Genomic DNA, 20,352 nt, shown 5'->3' on the forward strand with positions numbered 1-20,352 from the left:
AGTCAGCCAGCACAGGACACCCTCCTGGCCCCAGTGACAGGCTCAGAACTGGGGACATGACCCAGGATGCTTCAGTCGGGAGACAATCACAGCCCCTTTGATCAAGAGTGAGGGGAGACACTGTCTTTCTCCTTCTAGACATGAATGAAGGAGCATTTAGTACAGGTGACAGCTATTTGGGGGCTGCAAGGGACCTTTTGGTTGAAGCTGACACTATAGGAGAGCAAAAGATGGATACAACCAGGGCCCTTGAGAGCAGCAGGATCCAACCTCGCCAAAAGCCCACCCTGCCTGGGGCTTTTCATTTACAAGAGACCCAAACTTTTCTTCATCTTGCGTCACAGCCTGCAGGAGTGGATGTTGCCATTACTTGCAGCCCAAAGTCCCACAGTCCATGCAAGCGCCATTTCTACTTCGTGGGCAGGGAAACTGAGGCTCAGGGAGATTGGTGTCCCATGTGCAAGAGACGGTGCCTTTAACCTCCACACCACCCTGCCTCCCAGGGTCACATGCTACATTGTGGGGTGCAAACTCCAAATATTCTGCGGTTTAAGGAGCCCCCGAACGAAGTCCTTAATGTCAATCTATCGCCGTCGGAATGACTTGGGCGTCCGGGGCCTCCCAAGTGAGATCCGTAGTCCCTGATGATGAGAATGGCCCTTCCCACTGAACCAAGTTTCCACGTCCTGAGTGTGGGGGAGGGCACCCGGCGGCAGACCATGGCTTCCCTCCATGCCCTGCAGCCCCCCGCCCTGCTCAACCCTGATTCCCAGCACTCACTCCCCCTGCAGTGTCAAAGTTGGGGCCCAGCCTGAAGCACCTCCACTCGGACACAGACGCGACCTCCTCATGTCCTTGCCCAGTCTCTCCAACCTGAGGACCCTGCTGCAAGCAGCCACCGCTGTCCCCTCCCGGGGTCCTTACTCAGGGAAACTGCCACACCCACCCAGTCTTAGGGGTCCCACTGCACACAGACCCTGTTTCCTGGTGAGGCTGCCCTTTTCCTCCCAGACACAGAGAGGGAGGGGAAGGAGCCAACTCCCTGCCCCCCATGGTGGGAAGACAACGTGGGAAAGCAGAGCCCGTGCTGGCTTTGCCTGCAGCTGGTCGCACTGGCCAGAGCAACCAATAGCGCCTTGTTCTGAAAATGCCGGGCCTGATCACCTTGAACCAACCACCAGCGTCGTTGTCTGAGCTGCTTCCAGGGTACCCAGGGCCCCTAAAGCCCTGTGGAATAACTTCAAAGTCCCCTTTGTTTGCTTACAAGAGGTCAAATTGAGCAAAAGAAAATAAAAGAAACATGGCTATGGAGGGTGTGGAAACAGAGGGACCTCCTGCCCTGGTCTGCCCCTCCATCTAGTGGTCAGAATCAGGTAGTGCAGCCTGGGTTCCTGGGCAGAGAGGAACCAGGTGTTGGAATGTGACAAGTACTTCGGACACAGAAACTCAGCCACCTGAGGCCATCTGCCTTGGGGAGCACCGGACTATCTCTCCATGTCTCAGAGGTAGTCTGAGCTCTAAGGTGCTCAAAAGCCCTCCCTTCCATTCCTCGCCTGTCGAACAAGGAGGGCTTCTTAGGAGGAGCAAGAAGAGTCCAAATCGGGAGGGAGGAGTTCTGAGTTTTCCATTCTGAGCTGCTTGGACCAGTCCTTTCAACCTCTGGCCTCAGTTTGCTTGCCTGTAAAATGGGATCAGCAACTTCTCACTGTGAAGATTGTTGCAACAATTAGATGTGCGAGGGGGGAATGTTCTTGGCCATGTTCATTGTTTTGTCACGGCCTGTGGCAGGTGGCTGAGCGGGACCACAGGCTTTGCAGCCAGACAGGCTCAGCTTTCATTCTGGCTCCTCCACTTACTCACTGACACTGGGAAAGCTGCATGGCTCCATTCGACTGTGCAGTGAGAATAATTACACATGAAGGCTTGTGATGAGGAGTAAGATCATAGCTGCAAAGTACATGCACAGCTCCTACAAAATCCCCTCCCAGGCACGAGCAGGACGGCCCAGAACCCTCTCGGCCTGTGAATGAGTCTTCCAAGACTCCCAGGGCGGTCTTACAGTGGTGCCCTGCACAGTGCTAGGGTGACAGCCGCGTTGAAGAGCAGGAACACTGCCCCACCTCTACCCACGTCCAGGCCACTCCGGACACCTCCCTTCCCCCTCCTCTGTCAGCAGGCTTTGCATTTAGTTTCTTGAGCCATGCCAGCGGGACAAGTCTAGGGTTAGGGGGCTCCACCTGCAAGCAACGTGCAGACTGAGCGTGTTCCTACACGGCAGCACTAGGGCCTCCCAGAGAAGTGTTACCAGCAGGGGCGCGCATGCGCCCTAATCTGTGTCTCTCCTCCCCTTCTGCCTCCCTGTCTGTCACAGGGACTTCTCTGCAGGTGGACTTTGGATCTATAAGGGCAAGGGCTTTGCCACATTGCTTTCGTCTTCCTAATGTCAGTGTAAGAACTGGAGCTCGGTGAACGTTTGTTCGTTAGATGAGGGCATGAGCGCATGGATGGACGGATGAGTGAGAGGGTAGGTGGACGGATGGAGGGGTGGTGGATGGACGGTTGGGCAGATGCGTGCGGGGTGGGCAGAGGGCGGGGTGGGGAGGAGAGTGGTGAACGGTTGGCCGAGTGGGTGGATGGACCAGGACAGCAGCTCCTCACAGCACACTGCATTTGTCCCTCTCAGCACTCGTCCTGGCTGTCATCATCCACCGGTCTGAGTGTCTCTCCCCCAACAAGACTGTGCTGAGGGCAGGACTCAGTTGCTCCCTCACAATCTTACCAGCAGCTCTGAGTCCAAGACCTGGAGAGTGGCCTGTGCTCAGGAAATGGCTGCCAAAGAAGGGGCTGCAGCCAGCAGGTGAGGGAAGGAGAAAGAAGACCAAATTTTCATTATTATGCAAACCACAAGTAAATAAAGGTACCACACTCCTTGAGATGGGATAAAAGCTGTAGATGAAGTTTTAAAGATGGAGTTTTAAGATGCACATTGGCTGTAGAACCCAAACCCACTCAGCCTTGGGCGTGTGCCTGGGTCCATGCCTGTTTTTTGTCTCTTCTTCAGTAAAGACGAGTCCTAGCTACTGGGCGGGTGTCAGAACAAATGGACACAGCTTGGGAAGAGCCAGAGACGCCGGCTGGTCTCCCCAGACCCGATGGCCCCGCATGGCGCCCTCAGCGGGTGCTACCCGAGCGCCTGAGCCCAACAGAGCTGCCAGCACAGCCACAGTTCAATGCCGTATGCAATTTATTCTTCTCGTTCAACGTCAGTTATCCACAAGGTCGCACACTGCAGTTCTTTACTGACTGTTCTGAGAACATCCAATAAATCAAACACCTCACTTCCCCCAAATGTCTGTGTTCGTGGTAGTCCATTATATTCAACATAATTAATCTCATATATTAAAAACTAAAGAGTATGCTATACTTCTAAGGTCATCAAGGAAAAACATACTTTCAGGTGTTAACTACCAAATACAATTGCATTTGTTTTAAATGCAGTGAAAAGCATCATCGGGTAGCATGGTCTAGTGAAGAAAACACTAAACTAACATATTTAGGTTCTAGGCCCACTGCCTCAGTAATTCGTTGTGTGACCCTAAGGAAACACGTCGCCCACTGTGTCCTGGGGCACCCACTGTGTGCGGTTACACAGTACCTCCCGTGTGGCGGAGGGTGTGTGAGACGGCCGCGAGATGTCTGGAGAAGGGTAACAGAACGATACATGGCGTGTTGTTCCTACTCATGAAGATGTTCATATCAAGAGGGTACCTTTGAGTCACTGCTGTGGGAGTAACAATAATAACCTGCTGAAGCAGGAGAAAAGTTAAAGAGTCTACACAGCTGCCAAACATACCATCAACAATACACTTGTTATTGACATAGTGTTAAAAGAACTTCAAGTGCACCGTGAGATATATCTTCGAAAACTAAGACTATTATGTATTTGACAAAGCATGCTGAATGGCAGGCTGGCTGGACATGGATGATGGATGGATGGATGGATGGATGGATAAGTGGACGGACAGACGGACGGCAATGGTGAGCGAAGCCAGGAAGGGCCATTTGGACCAGACTCGGTGGTATAGGGCCTGGGAGCTCTGGGGCTGTGGAGGTGACCTGGGTGACGGTCGAGCTGTGTCCACGCCCAGGCTGAAGATCCCTGTGTCCACACCTCCAGGTGCCCCCAACACCCGGCCCACTTCTCCAGCAGCTCCTGCTTGTCTGGACCTCCAGAGTCGCCGGGCACCTGGGAGCAGGCAGAGTGACGTTTTCATGGTCTCTGGGGCTCACCCGAGGCCTGGATGTGGGGCAGATCAGGCTTCAGTCAGCGCTTGATGAATGAGGAACCGAGCTTGAGTCAGGGCTACCTGCGCAGGAAAGGGGGTCACTGGGTCAGTTTGCAGGCAGGAAAGGAGAGGCTCACATAGGAAAACCCCTGGAGTGCGGGCGGCGGAGGCTGTGGCAGGGACCTTGGATGAGGACGTGACTTCTGTGCTGGCCAGATAGGCGGCGCTCCAGGAACAGGGCCGTGACTCCAGGAGACGCAGAGGAAGCAGAACTGCGGTGCCTGGGGTCTGGCCTCTGGGGAGCGACGCGCCCCCCAGTCAGGGTCAAATGTGCCTGGTGCTCACACCTGAGCCGGACACACACATCCTCGGGGACTGTGTTTTTGTGTCATTTGTGGAGACCCCCACCCCGCCCTGTGGATGCAGATCTCCTAAGCGGAGCACCCGCCTGGTGAGGGGGGAGGGAGGGTTGTTTAACGTGCTTCAAAGAGCAGAGTTTGGCAGGAACCTGAAACCTAGTTCTAGACGTTTCCGCTGTGGGAGATGGAAGCCGGGAGAACAACAAAAGAAGAGGGAGCGATGGCCATCTGGAGTCTCCAGTTCCAGGACGGCAGCAGCGCGGCCTCAAGGCCGACGCCCCAGATGGCCTGGGGCGGTCAGGGCAAGCACTGTTGCTGGGATTCCCATTTCAAATATTGGGTAAAATCCATGGAAATTCCTGTCCGTCTCTACAAGGAATCGGCTGGCCTGGGGTGCTGGCCCTGGCCTAGCCCTTCCATCTGGGCAGGGAGGGTCCCTGAGACCCCAGATGGGGGGTCCCTAGCTGCCAGGCGTCCTCCCAGCAAAGGGCCAGGACAAATCAGAGGCGCTGTCTCTCCTGGGCCCGCAGAACCAGCTCCCTGAACAGCTCCTTCACCTCTGGGCCAGGTGAGGTGACCCGGGCAAGGGCGTGAGCTTGTGGAGATGGGTGCTGTGACTCGGCCCCGCGGTGTGACCTTGGGGGAGGCACTTGAACACTTCAGGACCGGTTTCCTCATTTCGAGGGTGCAACCGGTATCTATCGCACTTTGCTGAGCCTCAAGAGAATAAGGAGCCAACATGGGCAAGGTGTCCTTGACCGAGGAAGCTTCAGCCCCCCTGAGGAAATGGGGAGCAGTGACCAGTCACTGTGGGGCCTGTGTGCACATCAGTATCCCTGACGGGGACAAGATGGAGCAGGGTCAGTAGGCGGAAGGGTCGTGGGCCCCCAAGCAGGGACGAAGACCCCACACCGAGGCAGGCCAGATTTTACGGTGAGGGTGTCAAGGTGAACTAGAAATGTGCTGCTGCCTATGCCCTTCTTTGGGTCTCGCGGGGGGAGGGGCAGAGGACCCCAACTAGCAGAAGGCTTCAGAGACCCCCCCCGGAAGGCTCTTTCCTCCTGCCTCTGACGCCTGGTGCCCCACCTTGTGGACATCTTAGAGAACTGCTCCCAGAACGTGTCATTCTGTTTTTTACGGTGGCTTTACTCCAGGGTTTGTTGTATTAAATCATTGGCTGTTGGTGATTGGTTCGACTTCCAGGCCCTCCACCCAGCTCCATAGGTCAGGGGGTGGGACCGACATGGCCAACCCTCCAATCACAAGGTCGGTTCTCCTAGCAACCAGCCCCATCTTTGGGAGCCTAGCAGAGGCTGCTTCATAACGTAACAGAAGACACCTTTCTCGTTCCCATCACTCAGGAAACCCCAGCGTTTCGGGAGCTCTGTGTAGGAACAGTGAACAAAGACCAAATATACATTTCTCACTACAAATCAAGGGCACTAAACGCTGGCAGCCAGAAATCTACCTTTTGTCAAAGCCACCGAGACACACTAGGCAGTCCCCACAGGAGGCGGAGGCAGGACACGCATGCGCGCCAGACGCGCCTCGTGACAGCTCCTCACCCACCTTCCGGGCAGCCGGGCCGCCTAGTCCTGGAACACCTGGTAGCTGAAGTTGTCCGGCCGGCTTTTGAAGGTGTACTTCCCCGTCATTCTCTGGTAGCGCAGGATGAGAAGGGCAGCTGCCCCAGTCACCACGGCAAAGACGGCCACCACAATGAGGACGATGTAGCTGGGTCTCAGGCCCGGATGCACACCCGGAGACTCGCCTGCAGGGGGCGGGACAGGCGTAGGTAAGAGGTCTGCCCGGGGCGAGTTGCGTGTGGAACGCAGGGCGCAGGACTGAGCCTGGGTAGAGCGCGCTGCCCGAGGCAGGGGGCGGCTCTCCTTGGACAGTGACTCATTGGAAGCACCGTTGCAGTGAGGTGTGTGCCCGTGTCCCTGTGGGTCCCCGAAGGTGACGAGGACGGTGTCCCAAAGCAAGGAGAGGCCAGCAGCCGGGACAGGTCGGCCTGCCCAGCGTTTAGGATAAGCACTGGCGTGGGAGGGAGCCACAGGCCTTCTGGGTGGAAGCGGACAGCTTGCTGGGACCATCCACACGGAGACACATGGGGCGCGCACACTCCACAGCACAGAGGCGCGCTGGCCGCCACGGACCCAGGGAGGGACAAAAAAGAAACACAGGAGAGTGTGGACCCCGAAGGCTGACAACGCAAACACACATAAACCTGCGTCCATAGCAGCACTAGTCACAGTGGCCAAAGGTGGAAACAACCCAAGTGTCCATCAAAGGATGGATGGGTGAAAATAAAGTACATTGTAGCGCACCCGTGTGCTAAAGAAAAAAAGCATTGCCTGCTTTTCCTTTACGGATATAATGAATAAGGGGGGGGGATGTATAGATGGAAGAGTGGATGAGTGGATGTAAGAAGAAATGTTGGATGGATGGATGAACAGATGACTAGGTGAGCAGATGAGTGGGAGGACAGTGGGTGGATGAATGGATGGATGGATGGATCAGTGGATGGATACAATTCAGCAGACTCAGTACATTTCCTAAGACCACGTAGCTCCTAAGTATGAGAACCTACATACAGGCTCAGGTCTCCCAACTCCAAGCCCATTGCTTTCTCCACGCTGGTTTTTACACCGTCCGCAGGGTCTGTGAATAAAGAGAGGGTGTGCGCCTAGAAATGGACATTCGACCTCCTCTGTTCTATTGCATATCAGGGCCCGGTTCTCCTGGGCAGTTTAAGAAGGTGTAGAGGGTAAGCAGAGCATGTTGTTGTCCTGGGGCACAGGCCTACAGCCGCCCGAGGTCCAGCGTGCATACCAGGGCCAGGCACCCAGCTCCAAGGACCCTGCCCTGCACTGGGGTGTGGCCTGGGGCCTGAGATGGGTTACATTTCCCACACGCTCTGGACGAGAACCAGCCGCCAAGCATCCCTGGCCAAGTCCGGACCAGCATTCACATCCCGGCTCAGACCCTGCACCCCAGACACAGGCGTTCCTGTGCCGGAAAACACCGAGAGGAAGCCAGGCCGTCCCCGTGAGAAGGAAGAACAGCAGAGAAAGAAAAGCCAGGAGGACTAGGTGCAGCTGCAAAGAAAGAGGAAACCCCAGAATGGCAGTGATGAGGAACATGGAAATCTCTAACTTTCTCGCATAAACACTGGTTAAGTCAGAACCCAGGCCAGGCTTGGCTCTTCTGCTCAGCAGTGTCCTCGGGCCCTGGCTCTCCCAGCCCCTGTCCCTGCAGGCCTCCTGGCCCGGGATGGCGGCTGGCAGCAGCGGTCTCTGGGTCAGGTCGGGCGGCAGGATGGGGAAATGGGAAAGGAGACCGGGGGGCATGGGTGCGGGTGTTTCCATGGAGGGCAGCCCTGGAAGTTGCTGCTGACAATCCCACCCGCATTTCTTTGGCCAGAACTTACTCAGAGGGCCCCACCTGTCTACCAGGTTGGTCATATACTTAAAAAGTATAGTTCTTTATTCCCGGCTAAAAACTGGGGGTTCATTACTATGCTAGAAGAGGAGAACAGAGATGGGGCGGGCAGCTAGCAGCTTTGGTCTTCCTAACCCAAAGCACACAATTTCCCCAAACTATTTTTTTACACGGGATAGATAACAAAGAAAGGAAATGTCCCGGAAAAACTAGTGGCGAGTTTCAGAAATACGGGGAACATCATCGGCTGAGGGAAGGTTCTCACTGGGAGAGGATAGCAGCACCAGTTTCGCTTTGCGTCCTGTGATCCGGCCAAGCTTGAAATGCAGCCGCGTCCCCATTCACGGCGTGTGTGCACGTGTGTGCACACACACAGAACCCGACCTGCCTGGAGCCTGCGCTCCTTCCTGACACAACCCACTACCTGCTGATTCAGGGCCAGGACCCTTTGCCTCCTGTCCAGGTCAAACACACATTATCTAACCCCCCGACTCCCAGAAGCCTTGGTCTTTTCACCTGCCAAGAGGAGACCCGACCTCATGGAAGTGCATTCTGCACCCAAAAAAGGTACGCAGCGCTGGGGGTCAGGGCTCTCCGGGGTGTGCGCTGCCATTGTTACTGCTGTTAGGAGTCTTTCCGGAAACCCTTAAGAGCTCCATGTTCCAAGGGATCGATCGCTTTTTGGTCTGCATGCTGGTGAAACGGCATTGGCCACACCTTTTCTTTAACTGTCAAAACCAAGTCACCAACTCACCATTAGAGCGGATGAGGGGTCCCCAGGACATCTGGTGTGTTTCGGATGAGTCACCACTTCTCAGAGACCGGAAGTCATTGCAATTCTGTATTTTGTTTTGTTTTTTAAGGAAGGAGAGAAACTTCAAATTAGTTGAACAATGTTCGTGAGGAATTTACCCACTCTCTGGGATCCTATTCTGATTCATGGATTTTTTTTTCCTGCCAGAGACACGAAATCATGATAAATGAGCTCAGATGGGAGAAGGGGGCACACGGAGGCCTGGACCGCTTACCTGGACTGTGGGCTCTGCCCAGTGTGACGGAGGGCCGGCTACAAAGAGGTGCGCAAGAGCAGAGAGAGGCAGCAGCGCCCTGAGCGGCCTCCAGCTCCCAGCACTTGTCCCTCTGCTCCGTCGTGGCAGCGGGAGCTTTGCTGAGAGTCACCTCTGCGCTTCCCACAGTGTGGTGCTGCACAGCCACTTGCTCTGTGCAATGCCTTTGCCTCACAGAAAGGTTTGGTGGTGGGATGGCATCCGCTTCCTACACACCCGCCACGGGTTGCCTGTGTCCCCCAGACGGCATCAAAGCCCTAACCCCCAGAAGGGGTGCCTGGGGCTTCACTGGGAGACAGGGTCCTTGCAGACGTTCCAGGTAAGGCGAGCTCACCAGGGTGGGCCCTGTTCCAATACGACTGTGTCCTCAGACAGAGGGGACGCTTGAACACAGACAGGCATGGAGACAAGACTTGGGAAGACCCAGGGAGAAGAGGGGCATCTGCCAGCCCAGGAGACCGACCCAGAGGCGACTCTCCCTCACAGCCTCAGAAGGACCTGCCACGGCCAACACCCCGGTCTTGGACTCCCAGCCCCCAGACGGTGAGACGACAAGTGTCTGTGGCTGAAGCTAACTCCTTCCATGGTGCAGTGTCACAGTAGCCACAGGAAAGCACTTCAACACCCCTCCTAAGGGGACTTGGAAAGAAGTGTGTGGCACATAAAGAGCTGGGAACTGGCAGCCCCCTGCAGAGGCGAAGGGTCCCTGTGGCTATTACTGCCCTTAGCGTCTCTGAGGGGCCCGTGGAACCAGGTGAGGCTCCTAGGTGCCCTTAGCTGGCAGCCACCAGGGGTCTGTGTTCCTTTCTCCCAGAAAATTAACTGAACAAAAGTGACATCAGCAAAACTGACTGTCATTGGGCTTCTCTCATCTGTGACCTACTGATGCTCAGAGGCGGATAACCCAGGAAAGCCTCGGGAGTTCAGAAGGAACAAACAGACGGGCTTATCCCCCAAAGGACAGAGGGACACACAGGGGCCGAGCCAACAGCCAGCAGGGCCCTCTACACTGTCCTTGGCCAAAGACAACATGTGACAGTCACTTCTCATCCTTGTCACTGGCATGAAGAAGAGCTTTCAGATTTCAGGACCGCAAAGCACACTTCGAATTCACAGGTGTAAGGAAATGAGAATGTAAAATTATTCATAATCTCAGCCGGAATGCCGCACATAGGGAAAGAACAAAACCTGATTAAATATCACAGCGGCTGTGACTCAGTGGTGTTCCACCAATGTAGCTAAAAACAGCACTAAATTAAAATAGATTTTTAACCCTGAATATACACTAAGTTGCCTTGGGGAGAAGCACAATCGCATCGTGACAAGGCAGCTGTGATGTGACGGTCAGCGAAGGGCGTGGCCTCAAGAAGGACTTAGGGAACCTTCCATCTCCATCTGTCCTCTACCCAAGGGCCGCCCGCTGTTGAGATGTCATTTCCTGCCATTTGGGGGCCATGTCTGCAGAGCCCAGCACCTCTCCCCAGAAGCCAGGCCCCAGAGTCACCCACGCCCCGGGCATCCCCAAAACGACGAGAAGAGAGGGCCCAGGTAGAGGCTGAGAACACCCAGCACCTACGATTTTGCAGGTGGTCCCGGCGGTCTCCATGCAGATGCGAAGCTTGCAGTGAAGGTAGACTATGGAGTTGTTGATGAAGGAGAAGATTTTCAGCTTGAACTGGGCCTTGTTGGAATCCCCATTCTCAATCACATTGGTGTATGTGTTGGGTATGGGGCAGCTGGGAGGAGAGCGGAGGTGGCTCATCAGTTATAAACCGGCCCCCCTGTCCTCGTTCCCAGAGGATCAAGTCACAGTACACCTGACTGCACATGGAGCGTCCCCACCCAGCTCTGTGGGAGGCAAGGACAGTTGGCCTGCCAGTTCCTGAGAGGAGAAGGTCTCCTGTGGGGTGTCACCTAAAATGCAGGTCCAGACCTGTACCAGTCTGGAATCTCCAAGGGCCCCAAGCAGGCCCCAAGTGGGGCGGGGGGGGTGCAATGGAGCCCAGGGCCCACCCACGCTCCTACCTGTTGTTGATGAACCCGAACGTGACGGGGTCGCGGGCGTTGCTGGACGGTGTGGCCCAGCACTCGGTCAGGACCACCTTGAGATTGCTTTTCTGTTTGTAAAGCCCCACTTCGATCTTGATGTCGTCGCTGGCCGACACGCTGTAGTTCTGCGGTATGGGAGAGTCTCCGATAAATAACTGCATTTCCGTGACGAAATTTCCAGCGCCGTGGAGGTCTTCAATGATGGTATAAACCCTGCAAGACGGAGCGGTTTGCAGGAGTCTGCCTCCTATCACCCCCCTCGTTCTTGTTCCTCCCTTTCAAGGAAGTGTGTGCACAAGGAAAGAATACCCCAGTGAGCACAAAGGAAGTCTGTTTGTCTCCAGCTGGCTGCAGCAGGGGCTCAGCCCCTGTCCCCTGCACTGTGAGGCACTTAAAGGACGGTGGAGGGGAGGGGCAGCTTCCTAGTGGAAAAGGGGGTCTCAGGGGTGCCCTGATGGGAGTGTCTTCCTGGGGAAGCTGGGGGTGGGCTCTCTAGAGGAGGGGTGTCCCATGTGGTTGACTAGGGAAACACACATATGGCTTTCTGTGATTGGTCCTGAGTCAGAAGTGGGAACAAAAATTAGGGGAGCTATCGGTCATGAGTCGAGTCCTGGCCATCGTCCGTTTGCATATTCAGCCTCTCGGATGGATCCTCAGGGGAGGGCACCTGAGCTGTGGAGGTGGGAGAGGGGGCTCTCCACTCACCCCCACTCTGGAGTGTAGCCCGACGAGGTCAGGAGGTCGTTCTGGAAGGCGCAGTGGATGGGGCTCAGGACCTTCGGGTGGTGGATGATGCCCTCGGGGGACAGGTCGTTCCTCAGCGTGGTCCTGACCACGGTGTTCGTCACATTCTGAACACAAACCAAGCAGGGTGTGAGTGGGACCCCAGCGTGGCTGCGGACCATGGCTCTGGGTGCTGGGGAGGGGACTTTTTGCAAAATTTCCCCCCAAAACATGAAAACCCTAATGATTTTTTTCCATCATAAGTAGTGAAAAAGAGGGTGAAGTCCTAATGCCACCGGAGTCCGTTTTCTGTGCCGGTTTCTTCCCTGGAAGGAACCAAGACAGCCCAGGTAGGGGGGCCACACGCATTTCTGAAAACGAGGGTGCAAGCCCCTCACCAGAGGGATCCGGAGCCAGGCTGGCCGAGTCGGGGGCGGAGCGAGCCAGCACTCCCTCTCAATTCTCAAGCCTGCGGAAGTGACAAGGAAGAAGCAACCTGGAGGCGGGGGCGGGGGGGGGGGCTCGGGCATGAGCCCTGGGCTAACGCTGTGCACCCGAGTCTTCTGGGGTCAGGAGAAGCCCCTTGGTGTTCATGGAGCGAAACCCTAAACCAAGGTGCGGAGCAAACCGGTTTTGAGCACCAAGACAAATCGTCCAGTGTCAGCTGGTATATTATGGTCTGGTTGCTGGGACCGTGGAAGTTAAGCAGAAAGGAGAGAAGGTTGCAGACATACGGACTAGGCCGAGAAGACAGGCCTTCCTGAGAGAAGGCCGCGGCAGGCAGCAACAGGGAGACCCCCAGATGGGCCACCCCCCGGTGTGCTTCCTGGGGAAGGGGTCCAGGAGAAGACAGGCCTGTCTGTGAAAACTCCCGTCCTTACACTGAAGGCTGTTGTTTGACAAAACACCTGAAGTGCCAACTCTTCGTGTGCAGCGCTCTGCTGGTCAGCAGCTTGGAGTCTGGCCACCGTGGTGGTGGACTTTCCAAGGCCTCTTCACTGCCACTCCCTAAGCTGTCACCAGAACAGAGCCCAGGGCCCAACGGGGGCAGCTCGGGGGCCCCCCCGCGGTGGGGCGCGCAGGGCGGGTGGTTAGCCGTGGGCGCTGCAGGACTTTCGCCTCGCCGGCCCCACCCCTTCGGAACTCCAGAAGGGAAACTGTGGGGTGGGGGGCGGCAGGCCAGAGCCAGGGAATGAGGAGGAAGCGAGGGGCAGGGTTAGAAATGGACGACAGTGGAGAAGGCGGGGCGGAGATGCTGAAAGTGGGAGTCCGGCGCAGGACACGCTGCTGGGCTTCTCGGGGGACGGGAGGGCGAGGCGGGTGGACGGTGGATGTCAGAGAAAACGTCTGACCCTGATAAGGGTCAGTTCAGCGTTTGCTGACAGTGAAAATGCTGCGTCTAACTTTATCCAGGGGACCCACAAATCTGACAGACGAGGAGTCCAGGGGCCCAGCAGGCTCCGACTAGAGGGTTTGAGAACAAAACACGGCGTGGGGGCGGGGCTTCCAGGGGTGTGAGGGGCGTGGCAGCTCTCCGGGCTTCCGCAGTCTCTTTCCCTCCTGCTTTGCTCGCTGCTTTATGTGAAATTACATAACGGGTGTACCCTCCTTGTGAATTAAACAGACCTGGACAAACTGGTGAAGCTGACTGCACGGGGCCACGAGATTATCTTTAGAAGCCGTTAGATATTATCGGTTTGGGTTTTTATAAAAATAGCACCACTTTAATGATGGAAAACCGTGTTCGTTTTTATGGTTTTTAATTGGTTTTGAGATAGAGGAAGGGGGTAGAGAGAGAAATGCCAATGTGAGAGAGAAACATCGATGTGCTGTCTCTGGTACACTGGGGCTTGAACCTGCCACCTACGTAAGAGCCCTGACTAGGAATCAAACCTGCCACCTTTTGGTACACGGGTCCATGCTCCAGCCAACTGAGCCCACCAACCAGGGCCCCATCCGTGATCATTTTTAGAAATCACTTTCCTTTGTACAGACTGGTGATACATTCGCTTCTATGAACAAACTGGTATAACTCTTCACTGATTTGTCCTCACAGCAGCCTTTACACACTTCTGAGTTCCTGCCCCTCTTTGTGTTTCCGTCTTTTCAGAAATGGCTTGTACTTGTATCTCCGTGCTTTGGAGTGACCATTGGCCTGGCCTGCACGGGCCCTGTGTCTTCTCAGCTGAGGAGCAGACCCTCACTCCAAATCGTTTAGTATCATTCTAACAGGCATGTGGCCAAGTCTCCGACGGGCCGTCCATCGCAGGCACACCAGGTCCAGTTTGTGAATTCACTGTGGTGCGGGGGTGGGGGGGGCACCTTGAATGGCTGTGCACAGTGTCTCAGAAGAACTGGAGAACCCCTCTCTGTCTTCAGAAGGATTTCTCAGGGACTTGTGATAGTGACTCTGTGCTCCAGCGAGACTTTGGGGGCAGGGATGCATTTCTGCCTCTTCCTGTCACGAGTCATTGAACAGAGATGCGACTGTAAATTTAACTTTCGTTTTCAACCCGGAGGCCAGTAAAACATAAACTTCTTAACCACGAAAACAGGGAGGTGGAACCTGCCAACTGTATGTAATCCGCTGTCTGTATAAAGAAGTCTTCAAGGCAAAAGGGTTGTGGGCAAACGTCAAAGAAGACCAAGACCTTGTGCGGATTCCAGGGCTGGCACGACTCTTGTGAGACAAAGTTCCCTTTGCTCCACCAGTTCCTGGACCGACTGAGTGTAATTGCTACACCAGGCGTTTGCCCAGCTCAGGGAAACAAAGGCAGCAAGTTGATGCCTGCGGCTTCCACTCAGGTCCTGGCCCTCCATGCTGGCACTCCCCCTGGGGAGCCGCCTGTGGGAACAGCCCAGGCAGGAGCCGGACAGCTCTGCCCACGCCCAGCCTGCACCAACACATGCCCCCCACACACACCACCACACTCACACGCACACACATCCACGTTCTCACACCTGTGCACATAGACAGCCACGTTCCCACACAGGCTCCAGGGTTCCTGCCCCTCTTCCTCCCCCAGCGGCCCTGCCTGTGCGTCAGACTCACTGAGAGGACACTTTGACCCCTGACTCTCAGACCTTCCCCAGGCCCTTTGCCCTGGGACCCGTGCAGGGCTGGGCTCTCAGCCCTAACCCCTCGCCCCCTGTTCTAGTATGTAGCCCACTCTCCAGTGAGACTGTGGCTTTATCCGGACTCCTTGGCTGGGTCCCTCACCCAGAGTCAGAGACCTCAGGGTGCAGAGTCTTCCCTGGGCCCCTCCGCACATTGGGGTGCAGATGGCTTGGACACCCCCCGCACCCAGGACTTACACTCTGCACCAGGGTTCCGCACTCGTTCCATCCGGCCACCAGGAACACATGTGTGCTGTTGCTGTCACTCACGTTGCAGGACGGGTGTCCCAGGTACAGGGAGGACTCGGGGATGGACTCCTGCTGCAGGAAGCGCCTCTCGATGGCGATGGCCACCTTCTCGATCTCGCAGAGCACCCTGACCGCGCCAGTCAGGTTCAGCCTCGGGGGCAGGCCCTGGGCGGCCGGGCGGTCGCCTTGCACGGAGGCAGCCCTAGTTTCTGCTGTGGCGGGGGGCTGCTCTAGGCTGGGGGCCAAAGGAGAATCGGGGGCCTGGGTTGTGTTGAGAGAAGAGTCACCTGCGAGGCATGAGGAGATGAAAGCAAAGTGTGGCTCTGTGTTTGGGGCTGTTATGGGAGCCTGGACAGCGAGGCAGGCACGGGGGGCAACAGGTGAAGAGCAGCTGGGGAACCGCCTGCTCTCTGCAGGAGCACCCCTGGGCACTGCACAGTCCAGCCGCGCCACACGCACACACGTGCTGCTCACGTCTGCAAGCCCAGGCAGCTGGGCTTGGCTCAACTCCCCATGGGCCCCTGTGGGCCAGGAAACCAAGGGACCCTCTGCCCTCCCAGCCTCTCCCAGGCCGATGCTGGGCATCTGCCAAGCCTGTGGACTTGGGACAAGCCATTTACCCTGGGGAGTCCCTGAGTCCTATCTCTAAGGTGAGTTAGTAAAGTTTACTCTCAGGATCCTCGAGTTCCTCGCTCCTGCTCCAGCTTCCTGCGTCCCCCAGGGCACTTGGCTGCACCCTCTAGGAGAATGAAGGAGCTCCTCAAAGGCACCCACCATTCTCCCTGCACTGCCTTGTTGTTCTGCATGAAGCAGACCTGGGATGCACCCTGGCCCACTTCTGGGTCCTCCTTCATAGGCTGGGTCCATGGCCTGCCACCCTGACACATGCCTTCTCTCATCTCAAGGTGGAGGCCTCACCCAGCACTCTGCTGCCTCACCTAGCCCCCCCAGCCTCCAGGATTCAGTCCGAATCACTGCTCCTGGAGCTTGCAGCCTTCTCCACTGGTCTCACCTACCACCCTTGGCAGTCTGCTCCCCCCCACCACCCATATCCTGCAGGCACCAACGCTGCAGCCAGGCCAGCTGCATGACTGGATCACACCTTCACAGCTCGGTACTCACCACTGCCCCCACCCACCACGGCCTGCCCCACCACAGCCCCTCTGCCCGGTGCTATCTTAGCCATCCTTAAAGACCAGCTCTAGGACACCTCTTCCAGGAAGCCCTCCCTGACCACATACATGGGGCTGAAACAACTCAGTCTCCTCTGGGCCTCCTGCTGCTACCTCAAATGGTGCCTGTTCCATATTCCTTGTGACAACTGTTTACTTGTATAAACACCTGTCTCCCTTCAGCTGACCACGGACCCCTCGGTGGCAGGCATCCTCTCTGAGTCAATGCCGAACCCACTAAGGCCCCACGGAACAGGGGCAGTGCTGGGTGGAAACGTTGCTTGTCCCGTGGGCTGCACATCTCGCAGGACCGTTTAGCATTTGAGAGAACAGGTCGTGTGTGTGCATTCTCATCTCAGTCACCGGAAAAAGCACTTGTGGATGTGGGGCGTGACCCAGAAGGCCGGAGCTAAGTGGGAGAACGTGCGGGACAGCATGTGCCCACCCACACGCACACACGCATGTGCACACACACCGCATGTAAGGAAACTAGCCCAGGGCGTAAAAATAGGCTGACCTCGTTTGGAAAAGAAGCACGTTGTTCCTTTTAAAAGAAAGGATTACCCAACAGTATTCCAAAAATTCGGCGATGAGGATATTACCTTCACAGGGCCTTCCGGAATATTCCACAGGGAAGTCAGAGGCACCGCTCACACAGCTGCAGGTGAAAGACCCAAGAGTGTTGTGGCAGGACGCACCCGGCTCACAGTCGTCCTCGCTCCTCTCACACTCGTCGTAGTCTGTTCGGCATTTGGGGAACAAACAGGGGCACTTCTGAGTCGGCTGGAGGGCTGCGGGGGAGGGTAGCCCAGCCAGCCGTTTCCAGAACACCTTCCGGAACATGCGTCTCGGAGAAAGTTGGAAATTATCAAACCAAAACAAGGACGACCACTTAGGGAGAGCTCTGGAGACAGGTATGGGGTGAAGGCAGGTGTCAGGAAGGCTGTGGGGGCTGTTCTGGAAGGCAGACTGCTAGTCCCGGGGCTGGCAGGGGACTCTGGGCAGGGTCACGTCGGAGCAGCCAGGAGGGGAGCGGGAGGGGAACTTCTGGTCTCGGGTGGGGGGACCTGGAGGGCGAGGCAGTCCTGGGCGAAGGCCCTCAGCACACCTGCCTTCTGTCCCCACGCTCCCTCACTCACTGGTGACAGTAATGCAGATTTACTGAAGAAAATGGAAATGAAGCAGGGCTCATTAAGGTCAGATGAGGTCATGAAGGCGGGGCCCGGGACTGACGGGACTAATGTCCTAATAAGGAGAGACACCCAGAAGCTCTCCTTCTGAGGACACAGGTCAGAAAGACGACCCTCATCAGAAAGCAGACCAGCCCGGCCCTAGATCCGGGCCTTTTGGCCCCAGGTCTGGGAGATAAACGTCTGTGGGTTAAGCCACCGGTCCGTGGTGTTTTGTTATCCCAGCTTAAGCTAAGACGATACGAGAAAAGAATCTACGTTGCTGTTTCTCCCTGCTTTTCTTTCCAATGATTTTCACTAGGATCTCCTTGGCAACTGTGCTTAGCAGGAAGTCTGGCCGTGGAGAGGGATGGATCTGCCCTTGGCCCACGGAAATGGGCAGCAGGGGCGGGGGTGGGGACAGCCTGCGACAAGGAAGCAGCACCCCGGGAACCTGAGTTCACCAGAAGGTGTTCTCAACCCTTAAACCTCCAAACAAACAAACAAACAAAACACACACACACAAAAGCAAGACAGTGGCAGCAGGTGAGATGTGGTCACATCTGCTCCCATCTTCATCTAAGGCAGGGAAGCCCTGAACAGGAGGCACGTGAGCGACACCCTCCAGAAACAAAGGCAGTCGCTGGGCTCTCTGGGCCTCTCACCCCAGCCCCAGTGACCCGCCCCCAGGCCCGACCTCCACGTACCCCACAGGGAGGTGTCCCCCCTGACCACCTCCAGCAGAGAGGCGTTCTGAAGGGCAGCGAGGAACGCGGCAGACACTTCCTGGACCTCCAGGTCCGCGAGGATCAGCAGGTCAAACTCCACCACCACGACACTGCCGTTGGAGATGCGGGTCACTTCCACCTGCACCCCGCCGGCGTCCAGGTGCTGGCGCATGGTGGGCGACGAGGACTCCCGCACCTGCAGAGAAGCAGAGCTGGTCTCACCCCTGTTGGGAGAGGCTGTTCCTGCCTCTTAGAGGCATGCTTTTTACTCCATCACTTTGGACAGCGCCTTACACCAACCGCAATACCGCTCCAGCGTGGCCCAGCACGTCCATGGAGACACAGGACACAGTGGTGCCCAGTAAGGAGTCCGTGCGATGGAAATCTTCTGTGGCAAAGTCCACCTCCAGGCTCTGCCCGCACAGAGAAAGCTTGGCCGCCTCTGCGCTGTAGGAGGTGCTCAAGGCACAGCCTTGGGACAGTCAACCCGAGCAAGTCCCCTGTCACCCATCAGAGGCTGCAGAGGCCCAGAGACCCCAGGAGCTGCCTGCAGGCAGATGGCTGACGTTACCACCATTCGATCAGTCAGCTCTTACCTATCATCTGTGATGTCTGTCTGTCTGTATCTATTTATCTGTCCATCATCTATCTATCTCTCCCTCCCTGTCTGTGTCTTTTTTGCTCTTCTGGGAGTCACCTAAGAGCAAAGAGTCACCTGTCACAGTCTTGGACTAATGTCACTCTCACCTTTAGCTGATTTTCAAACCAATCTCAAACCAAATTCCAAGCTCCCTGATAGAAACTTACAAAAAACAAGATGCTAAATTAAGCCACAACGTCTCAAAATTCGTCTTAAAATCCTACATGTGAGTGGCACAATTATTTGCTATCCTGCAATTCTAGACAAACAAACCAAAAAAAAAAAAAAAAGGAAAAAAACCCCTGTTCCCCAAAATAGGCAAAAGAGGAAAAGGTTTAAAGAGGAAAGATCAATCGAGAGACTCAGAGCTGAGCTCCCCCCTGAGACCACTAGGGCACAGTGGACGGGTTTCAGTGTTTGCTTAGCATCATGGGTACCGATCGTCTCCCTAAAGGAGATGGGTGCGCAAATGCATCCAACCATCCCCAACGCTGGAATCCACGCACGGGGCCAGGGTGAGCACAGTGGAATCCCAGGTCCCAGGGGCCTCGGCTGGACAGTTCCTGGAGGCGACGCGACTGTTTTATCACTTAGTGACGCTGGCAGGGTGAACAGAGCCAAAGGCGGGGACACTTGCATTGCTCGGCTGCCGCAGGGCAGGCCACCCCACCACGAGACAGTGCGGCCAAGCTCCTGCTCCTCTGGGTCGTAAACTCCCAGAATAAGGAGAAGCTGAAACACGTGGGATTTTCTCTGTGCAAATAAGATCACTAGGCTCCAACCAGTGTGCTCCCTATTCATCCAAGGACAATCTAACCTCCAACAAAAAGAACACTGAGAATGCCACCTGACTAAACTGTAGCAACACAGCGTCCCGAAGAATGCTAACGGGATGGCAGAGGACAGCGCAAGGAAGAGTAGGAAGAGTAATTTTTTTAAGGCCAGGGGGTCTGGCAGCACTCGTCACAACAGCCCAAAATTGAAAACACCCCGAATGTCCATCAAGGAGCGAATGGATAAACAAAATGTGGTCCACCCACGTGATGGAATATTATTCAGCCACTAACAGGCATGAAGTTCTGATGTTGCTGCAGTATAAACCCCAGAGACGTGATGCTCAGTGGAAAGAACCCAGACACAAAACATCACATGTTGTATGACTCGGTTTCTGTGAAATGTCCCGAACAAGCAGATTCAAGGACGGAAAGTGCATTGACGGCTGCCGGGGGGGGGGGCGTGGAAAGTGACTGCCAGTGGGTCGGGGTTGGGGGGGGGCGGGTGATGAAATGGTCTAGAATTAGAAAGTGGTGACAGCTGCACAATTTTGCAAATACCAAACTGAGTTTTGT

General features: G+C 55.9%; 1 protein-coding gene across 1 annotated transcript in view; it reads right to left on the bottom strand.

Moving 5' to 3' along the window:
- Positions 1 to 3,226: 3,226 nt before the first annotated feature.
- The window catches only part of UMODL1 (uromodulin like 1), a 51,245-nt gene continuing 34,119 nt past the window's right edge, over positions 3,227 to 20,352 (bottom strand). Inside the window, exons 14-22 of the mRNA XM_053658050.1 lie at positions 18,343 to 18,559; positions 17,069 to 17,206; positions 15,244 to 15,581; positions 11,911 to 12,056; positions 11,182 to 11,418; positions 10,733 to 10,892; positions 8,844 to 8,928; positions 6,215 to 6,416; positions 3,227 to 4,367 (exon numbers count right to left, since the gene is read on the bottom strand). Of these exons, the coding sequence (XP_053514025.1) occupies positions 6,235 to 6,416; positions 8,844 to 8,928; positions 10,733 to 10,892; positions 11,182 to 11,418; positions 11,911 to 12,056; positions 15,244 to 15,581; positions 17,069 to 17,206; positions 18,343 to 18,559 (1,503 nt within the window). The 3' untranslated portion in view covers positions 3,227 to 4,367; positions 6,215 to 6,234. The remainder of the gene's footprint in view (positions 4,368 to 6,214; positions 6,417 to 8,843; positions 8,929 to 10,732; positions 10,893 to 11,181; positions 11,419 to 11,910; positions 12,057 to 15,243; positions 15,582 to 17,068; positions 17,207 to 18,342; positions 18,560 to 20,352) is intronic.

The sequence above is a fragment of the Artibeus jamaicensis genome, unplaced genomic scaffold (genome assembly GCF_021234435.1).
Source record: "Artibeus jamaicensis isolate MK-2021 breed Jamaican fruit bat unplaced genomic scaffold, CSHL_Jam_final scaffold_474, whole genome shotgun sequence".
Lineage (NCBI taxonomy): Eukaryota > Metazoa > Chordata > Mammalia > Chiroptera > Phyllostomidae > Artibeus > Artibeus jamaicensis.